Source organism: Melitaea cinxia, chromosome 16 (assembly GCF_905220565.1).
Source record: "Melitaea cinxia chromosome 16, ilMelCinx1.1, whole genome shotgun sequence".
NCBI lineage: Eukaryota > Metazoa > Arthropoda > Insecta > Lepidoptera > Nymphalidae > Melitaea > Melitaea cinxia.
In genome coordinates this window covers 15,069,471-15,077,968 of record NC_059409.1, presented here as the reverse complement: position 1 = coordinate 15,077,968, position 8,498 = coordinate 15,069,471, and the positions used below count along the sequence as shown (strand labels likewise).

The 8,498-nt window shown below is 36.3% G+C and overlaps 1 protein-coding gene across 1 annotated transcript; it reads left to right on the top strand.

Moving 5' to 3' along the window:
* The first annotated feature begins 1,396 nt into the window (after positions 1 to 1,396).
* On the top strand, positions 1,397 to 4,091 carry LOC123661054 (chymotrypsin-2-like). The gene is made up of 5 exons (XM_045596066.1): positions 1,397 to 1,471; positions 2,118 to 2,340; positions 2,464 to 2,698; positions 3,457 to 3,633; positions 3,857 to 4,091. The coding sequence occupies exons 1-5, from the start codon at positions 1,420 to 1,422 to the stop codon at positions 4,001 to 4,003; spliced, it is 834 nt and encodes a 277-aa protein (XP_045452022.1). The 5' UTR covers positions 1,397 to 1,419; the 3' UTR covers positions 4,004 to 4,091.
* The last annotated feature ends 4,407 nt before the right edge of the window (positions 4,092 to 8,498 follow it).

The window sequence follows — 8,498 nt, the reverse complement described above, 5'->3', positions numbered from 1 at the left end:
TATATTTATAAATGATGAAACAACAAGACAAGCATCAGCTTTCGATTAAAACAAGGATATAATGTAAAAATCGGTACATCCGGTGAAAAGTTATGCAGTTTAATACAACGTAGGTCAACGAAAAAGTAGTCAAGTAAATACTCATTATTAGATATAATCGAAAATTACTTATTAGCTACCAAATAAAATTAAATGATATCAAATGACACAAAAATTGATAAATAAACTAATTAGAAGATTATTATATGATTTAATCTATGATTTATTTCGTCATAAGGTGATAACACACTTAACAAAAGTAAAAAAATTGACTTCTACATTTGAAGAAGAATAAAATAAAACAGCGATGGTAGTCAACCAATCAACAAACAGTATAAATGAGTCATGGTACGGTAGCTAACAATTTCAAAATTGCTATATATTACAAACTTAGGTAATGTATCGAATATGATGCAATAAATAACATTTTATTTTATTTTGCACTAATCTCTAGAGTCTCGGTAGACATCGCCTGTCTGTTATGTCTTCAGCTTTATTAAATATTCGCTTTAGCCTGTAATATCCTACTACTGGGCATAGGCCTCTTTCCCCATGTAGGAGAAGGATCAGAATCCACCACGCTGCTCCAATGCGGGTTGGAGGATATATTCCCTACTATGAGTAACGATCGCTATCAGATGACATCATAACAACCGGGACCGACGGCTTAACGTGCTCTCCGAGGCACGGTGGGGAGACCCACAAGGACGCGAAGACGGAACTCGCATAGGTCATTACAGGACGAACGCAGAGTTTGTACACTGTCGTCTTATTTCTAAGAGACATTTTACTTTTTCTGCAAAGCATCATGTACAACCTAATGAGTACGAAGGCGGCTCTGTTACGAACATGGTTGACGTGGGATCTGAAGATTAATTTACTGTTGAGAGTGAGAGTGGTCCACAAGAGGTTATTTTTAACTTTAGTAAAGGCAAAGATTGAAACGCAGCCGGATTCTTATTATACATCAAAATAAACATTCCTATTGAGGAATGATTTTTTCCCGTCTTCGGCCTGTGTATTTCAAAGCCAGGAGTTGGGTGGTTATCCCGCCATCGGCTGGCTTTTTAAGTTCCAAGGTTATAGTGGAACTGTGTTTTCCTTTAGTTGCCTCTTACGACACCCATGGGAAGAGCGGGGGTTGCTATATTCTTTACTGCCGTAACCATATAGCGGATTGTTAATTACCATGACTCTTTTATTTTATTTTGTTTGAAAAGTAGAAATTATTTTTGACGTTCGTTAAGTGTGTGGTGTGTAATCACCTTATTGCGTTGCGAAGCAAATCATATAATAATCAGGTAATTACCTTATTTATCAATTTTCGTTGCATTTATATAGGGTCATGAATATACCGTTTCGCCATTCCACGACGAAAACATGTCTTTCAAATCTGGCTTCCTGTTAATTGCGCTCCTAGCGGGGAGCTATGGTGAGATATTTTATATTGCTAAATCATAATTTGTGTCACTTGATAGAATGTAAATAACCCATTTCACTTATACATCACAGTGCTAGTGACCATGAAAGTTCAATAGCTTGTACCAACTAATGTTTTCGTAATCATTCTGTATTTTTTTTTTTCAATTCTAGAATTCAAAGTGCAGAGTTCATGTTTCCCTATTCATCTTTTCTTTAAATAAATAAAATAAACATATCCTAGATAAGTCTCAGTTTTTTTTTTTCAAATTTGCAATAGCCAGTAAAAAGTGGAGAAAAGTCGAAAAAAAATCGTACTTTGATTTTATGTTAGAAATTAAATGAAACGAAATGAGATGGCACTTGATTTTCACTACAATATACCTACTAAGAATGTTACGCTCTGAATACTTTTTTGTAAACCTTATTATTATGAGCTTTGTCAGCTACGTCTGTTGCTCCCGCTTGTACTTTAAAATTACTTTGGCGTTGAAATTAATTTTTATGTATATCAATATTTTTTTCTTCATGAGCTTTTCTTCGTATGCTTCAAATACTACATTCTATTAAAATTTGCTGTAAAGGTATACTTTTGTATTGAAACTTAGATATGTATTGGTTTTTTAATGTAAATTATTAAAACAGTAATCTTTTTACAGCATTTCCAGCTGAAAATGACATGTCGATCTTTTTCGACCACACGGATTCCTCATCCCGTATCGTTGGAGGGACGACCGCCGGTCGAGTTCCCTATATGGTAGCGTTGACCACAGGTTCGTTTGTGAGAAACTTGCTTTGTGGCGGTTCCTTGGTAACTTCCAGACATGTCATGACTGCTGCCCATTGCATCGTGGGCGCTACCTCCGGAGGTAACTTGGTCAGGTGCGGTAAATTAATTAAGAGTAATTGAAAGCTTTATCGATTAGTTTATTTAATTAAATGTTCTGTCAAGTTAGGTTTGTTTATTTCTTAATTTATCATTGTGTTTTGATACTTTGTGAACAGCTCTCTTCGAGGCCACGTTAACACCAACCGCTTCGCCAGCGGTGGTACTTCATACTCGTTCTCTGGCCGCATCGTTCATCACGGCTACAATGCAAATACTATTAAAAATGACATCGGTTTCCTACTCACTTCCTCCAACGTAGCGTTGTCGAGCTCAGTGTCCCTAGCACCTGTGAGCTTCGACTTTGTCGGTGCTGGCGTCCCAACCACTGTCACCGGATGGGGAAGAATTAGGGTATGTAAAAATATCAAAAATTTACTAAAAGCTTATGAGGATTCTTTTTTTCTTTTTACGAATAATGTTGTATAGCACTGAAATAATGAACTTTTTGTTGGTTCCATATCTCTTATATATAGAATTATCGTGTCATAATGTTAGTTACAATACTCCTCCGAAACGGCTGGACCGATGTTTATGAATATTTGTGTGCATATCGGGTAGATCTGAGAATCGGCCAACATTTATTTTTTATACCCTTAAGTTTTAAAAGGGGAGGGGGATTAAGAGGGTTAAAAATTATTATGATTATTATTAAATAAAAACTAAGCAAGACTACCAAAATTATCACTCTGTTATTATGTCATAGCCAAACAGTCCACCTCGCTTCAACCTGTAATATCCCACTACTGGACATAGGCCTCTTTCCCCATGTAGGAGAAGAATAAGAGCTTAATCCACCACGCTGCTCCAATGCGGGTTGGTGGATATATTCCCTACAACGAGTAACGATCGCTATCAGGTGTACATGATAACAACCGGGACCGACGGCTTAGCGTGCTCTCTGATGCACGGTGGGGAGACTCACAAGGACTGCACAAACACCCAGACCACGGCAAACACCTGTATGGCCAATACAAATGTTTGTCATCTGCGGGGATCGAACCCGCAACCGCCAGTGCAACAGCCACAATCCATGGCTGTGACTGTTGCACCAATCCACCTATTGTATTACATTTGTTAAATGTTTGTTTAAAAATGACAAATTATTTCAGGCTGGTGGTTCTGTATCTCAAGTCCTTTTACAACTGAGCGCCACCGTCGTCGATGGAAACGTTTGCAGGACTCGTGTCGCACAACGCGCCCAAGAAATCTCCATTAGGAATGTACCGCCTGTCAACCCTGACGTAGAAATCTGTACCTTCCACTCCAACGGCCATGGAATGTGTAATGTGAGTCGCAAACTCTGATTTTTAAGCAGTATTAAATTATGATGTGTATAGTTAAATAATGTTAAACCTTGCCGAACAAGTTAAAAATTCAAATTATGAAACAAATACCATAATCACGTAACACCTTTTCTCTATGAAAACGACATTTCTCTCATGCTGTTAATTCAAACCAATGACACCATCGACACCATCGTAGCGTTACTGATTGTGAATGTCTCTCCAGGGTGACTCCGGCAGTCCGCTGATGCGCGCCGACCGCAACCAGCAGATCGGAGTCGTATCCTGGGGTCTGCCGTGTGCGCGCAACGCTCCCGACATGTTCGTACGTCTCAGCGCATTCCGTTCATGGTTCGAACAAAACACGCAATAGACACGATACTACGCGTGAACTCTAGTGAAAAAATCTGTTACGAATTTCTATCGACTTAGACTTGAAATAAAATAATGCTGTTAATATATTATATAATATTATATTGTTTCCTTTTTATGGTTTATTTTCAACTTAAATATCGTGTGTAAGTACACACGATCTCGTTCTAATAGGTATCAACTTATACTATAGCAAGTATTGAATATACTTATGATTAACTTAAAATTATTAAATGGGGCACCAGGAAAGTTTTTTGTATTCAAATAGCCTATGACAAGCCTGGATATATGGAACCCTGCCAAAACCTGTTTTAGGCTATATATATGCTACCCCAGGGACTTGTGAGAGGACGAAGATTGGATTCAGGCAACGTGTTCTCCTTATTTAAAAAAGGGTATTTCTGAAATCTACGACAAAAAAATAAGTCATTCAGTTTACCGATATTTCCTTACTTCTATATGAAGTATATAACTTATCCCTTCGCGCACGATGCAGCATACATTTACTGCATTTAGACTTTTAAGTACCGCATAAATAATATACATAAATGTAGATGATATGAAATATATAAAAGTATCCACCTATAACTGATTCTAACGACTGCATGCTGCTACAGAATGATTTGAACGAACTTTGCAAATCATCTTAGTTAATCATCTGTTTCTTAACATTGAAAAATGTAACATTATTTCATATGTACCAGTTCGCGTAAAATACACCAGTTGTGTTTAATTACAACTTAAATGGAAAAATACTGAGTCGTGTCTTCGAGGTGAAAGCTCTGGGTGTACAGCTTGATACCAAATTAATTTTTAAACTACATGTAAACATCATGTTGCAAAGGCATTTCTGACTCTCAGCTTCGTTCTGAGGGCTAGTAGCAGTGGCGTAGCTAGATAACCAAAGGCCCTGGGGCAAAATGTAAATGGATCCTCATGGTCACAGGGCCAACTAAACTATTTAAAATAATTTGTTCTGTATTCGTCGTGGTCCAAATTCGACATACTCTAGATTTGTCGTAATACAGTCGACTCCGTAATAGAATTAAAAAGCAAATAGAAGGGAAAAGGGTCATTTCGCCTGTTCGCGTCCACTTAGTGCAGTTGGCAAGTTTGAAGAAGAAAATAAAAATGTTCCAGCACTAACTTCTATGAAAAAAATATTTACTGTGTTCATTATATCTATAATCTATAATCTATAATATATATAAAAGCGAAAGGTCACTCACTCATCACGAAATCTCCGAAACTATAACACCTACAGATTTGAAATTTGGCAGGTAGGCTCCTTATAAGACGTAGGCATCCGCTAAGAACGGATTTTACGAAACTCGACCCCTAAGGGGGTAAAACGGGGGTTGGAAGTTTGTATGAAGGTCCTATGTTTTTGAAGTAAGAGACTTGAAATTTAAAATATAAGCTCCATAGATGGTGAAAAGGTGTCCAAATAATGTATCTTTAGAAATTAACTCCCTTTTGGGGTTAAAACGGGGGATTGTAGGTTGACACACTGATCACGAAATCTCCGAAACTATAACACCTACAAACTTGAAATTTAGCAGGTAGGTTCCTCATAGGGCGTAAACTACCGTTAAGAATAGAATTCACGAAACTCGACCTCTAAGAGGGTAAAACGGGGGTTGGAAGTTTGTATGAAAGTCCTATGTTTTTGAAGTAAGCGACTTGAAATTTAAAATGTATACTCTATAGATGATGAAAAGGTGTCCAAATAAAGTATCTTTAGAAATCAACTCCCTTTTGGGGTTTAAACGGGGGATGGTAGGTTGACTCACTCATCACGAAATCTCCGAAACTATAACAGTTACAAACTTGAAATTTGGCAGAAAGGCTCCTTATAAGGCGTAAACATCCGCTAAGAACGAATTTTACAAAATTCGACCCTTAAGGGGGTAAAAAGGGGGTTGGAAGTTTGTATGAAAGTCCCATGTTTTTAAAGTAAGAGACTTGAAATTTAAAATGTAAGCTCTATAGATGGTGAAAAGGTGTCCAAATAATGTATTTTTAGAAATTAACTCCCTTTTGGGATTAAAACGGGGGATAGTAAGTTGACTCACTCATCACGAAATTTCCGAAACTATAACAGCTACAAACTTGAAATTTGTCAAGTAAGTTCCTTATAAAGCGTAAACATCCGCTGAGAACGGATTTTACGAAACTCGACTCCTAAAGGGATAAAACGGGGGTTGGAAGTTTGTATGAAAGTCCTACGTTTTTGAATGAAGAGACTTGAAATTTAAAATGTATGCTCTATAGATGGTTAGAAGGTGTCCGAATAATGTATTTATAGAAATCAACTTCCTTTTGAAGTTAAAACGGGGGATGGTAGGTTGACTCACTCATCACTAAATCTCCGAAACTATAACAGCTTCAAACTTGAAATTTGGCAGGTAGGTTCCTTATAGAGCGTAGACATCCGCTAAGAACGGATTTTATGAAACTCGACCCCTAAGGGAATAAAACGGGGGTTGGAAGTTTGTATGAAAGTCTTATGTTTTTGAAGTAAGAGACTTGAAATTTAAAATGTATGCTCTATAGATGGTGAAAAGATGTCCAAATAATGCATCGTAATCTATATTTATATATAAAAGAGAAAAGTCACTGACTCACTGATTACGAGAACTCAAAAACCGCTGGATTGTCCATCCATCTAAGATGGACAAAGAAGAAATTTAGCAGGGAGGTAGTTTATAGTTAGTAGACGTCCGCTAAGAACGGATTTTACGATATGCCACCGCTAAAGGGGTTTAATTGGGGTTGATAGTTTGTATGAAACATATACAGCAGCTATAAGTTCGCCTGATAGGTTATTTATACTGCAGCCTGAAAATAAAACTAAAAATGTGGTGTATAGAGAGATTATATAAAAATTACTATTAAATTATACTAAATTGTGTCTTTGAAAAAGTTACTCAGAGTGATAAGCATTTCAAGTGACTGAAATAAAAAAATAATTTGCGTTAAGCAGCTTAATAGTAATGCATATCTTCATAACCACGCGGACGTAGTCGCGGGCAACAGTTAGAGTATTATATAATTGTTTGCTCGCAAACGAAAAAAAACCGACTTCAATTACATCGAAGAGTAATACAACGTAGATCGACGAAAAAATTGTCAAGTAACTACGCGTTATCACAGATTACTCAAAAAGTAGTTATCAGATCTCGATAAAATTTATATGTGACCACATGATAAACATTAGCTTTCGATTAAATTAAAAATTATCAAAATCGGTACACCCAGTAAAAAGTTATTGCGGATTTTTGAGAGTTTCCCTCGATTTCTCTGGGATCTATTCATCAGAACTTGGTTTCCTTATCATGATACCAAACTAGGGATATCCCCTTTCCAACAAAAAAAGAATTATCAAAATCGGTACATCCAGTAGAAAGTTATGCGGTACAATACAGCGTAGGTCGACGAAAAAAGCGTCAAGTAAAAACGCATTATTAGATATAACTCGAAAAGTAGTTGTTAGATCTCAAATAAATTTAAATGGGACCAATTGGCACACACCGCCTTTCGATTAAAAAAAAAATTGTCGAAATCGGTCCACCTGGTCAAAAGTTCTGATGTAACATACATAAAAATACAGTCGAATTGAGAACCTCCTCCTTTTTTGGAAGTCGGTTAAAAACAAAGTCCCAAAAGTGTATGTGATCGATTCGCTCAAAATCTACTGAACGGATTTTCATGCGGTTTCACCAATGGAGAGAGGGCTTCAAGAGGAAGGTTTACGGAACGGCTAAGCCGATTTTGATAAGAGTTTCACTGGAAGTTTGCCGGGAAAACTTTGTGACAAACTGGTTTCAACGCGAGCGAAGCCGCGGGCACAGCTAGTAGTCTATATAAAGATTAATTTTCAGTTTTATTCGAAACATCTTGTTATCACCATATCACCGTATCACCAGCTTAGAAAAGGAATAAATCGGTGATATTTTCATGATAACGCAAAAAGAGGTTGCATTTTAATAATTTATTTATTGAATAATTATAGTTATTTAAAAATCAACATATGAACACTAATAAATCACTATAAAGAAAATAAAAACACCTATTTATTCTTCTAAACATTGATAGAACTTAAAATTTAAAAACAAATTAGGTACCTATGTAGTAAGTAAATAGTAATTTCACATTTGAAATTCAACAATAATCTGTTCTGTGAATTTTACCCTAAGATCAGAAGGAATGTAAGCTAAAGATCAGCCTTGGTTAATAATAATTATGGAAACAAAATACAAGGTGACACATATCTCCATTCGCATTAAATATTAATAATACCGTTATGTTTTCTTTTTCGTTACTTGTTTTTATTTGATACTAACTGTGCCCGCGACTTCGTCCGCGTGGAATTAAAAAAAATATTGTTCTGTTCGTAGAGTTATAAAATAATAAATTTCTAAAATAAAAGTAGCCTAAGCTACTCTTTATTACATTATCTATCTGTGAAAGTCTTGCAAAATCAGTCCAGCCGT

Bases quoted from the DNA above. Each gene is read 5' to 3' on its own strand.
- LOC123661054 (XM_045596066.1), top strand. From the start codon at position 1,420: ATGTCTTTCAAATCTGGCTTCCTGTTAATTGCGCTCCTAGCGGGGAGC. The intron at 2,341-2,463 runs GTGCGGTAAATT...CTTTGTGAACAG, and splicing joins TCCGGAGGTAACTTGGTCAG to CTCTCTTCGAGGCCACGTTA. The intron at 3,634-3,856 runs GTGAGTCGCAAA...ATGTCTCTCCAG, and splicing joins ACGGCCATGGAATGTGTAAT to GGTGACTCCGGCAGTCCGCT.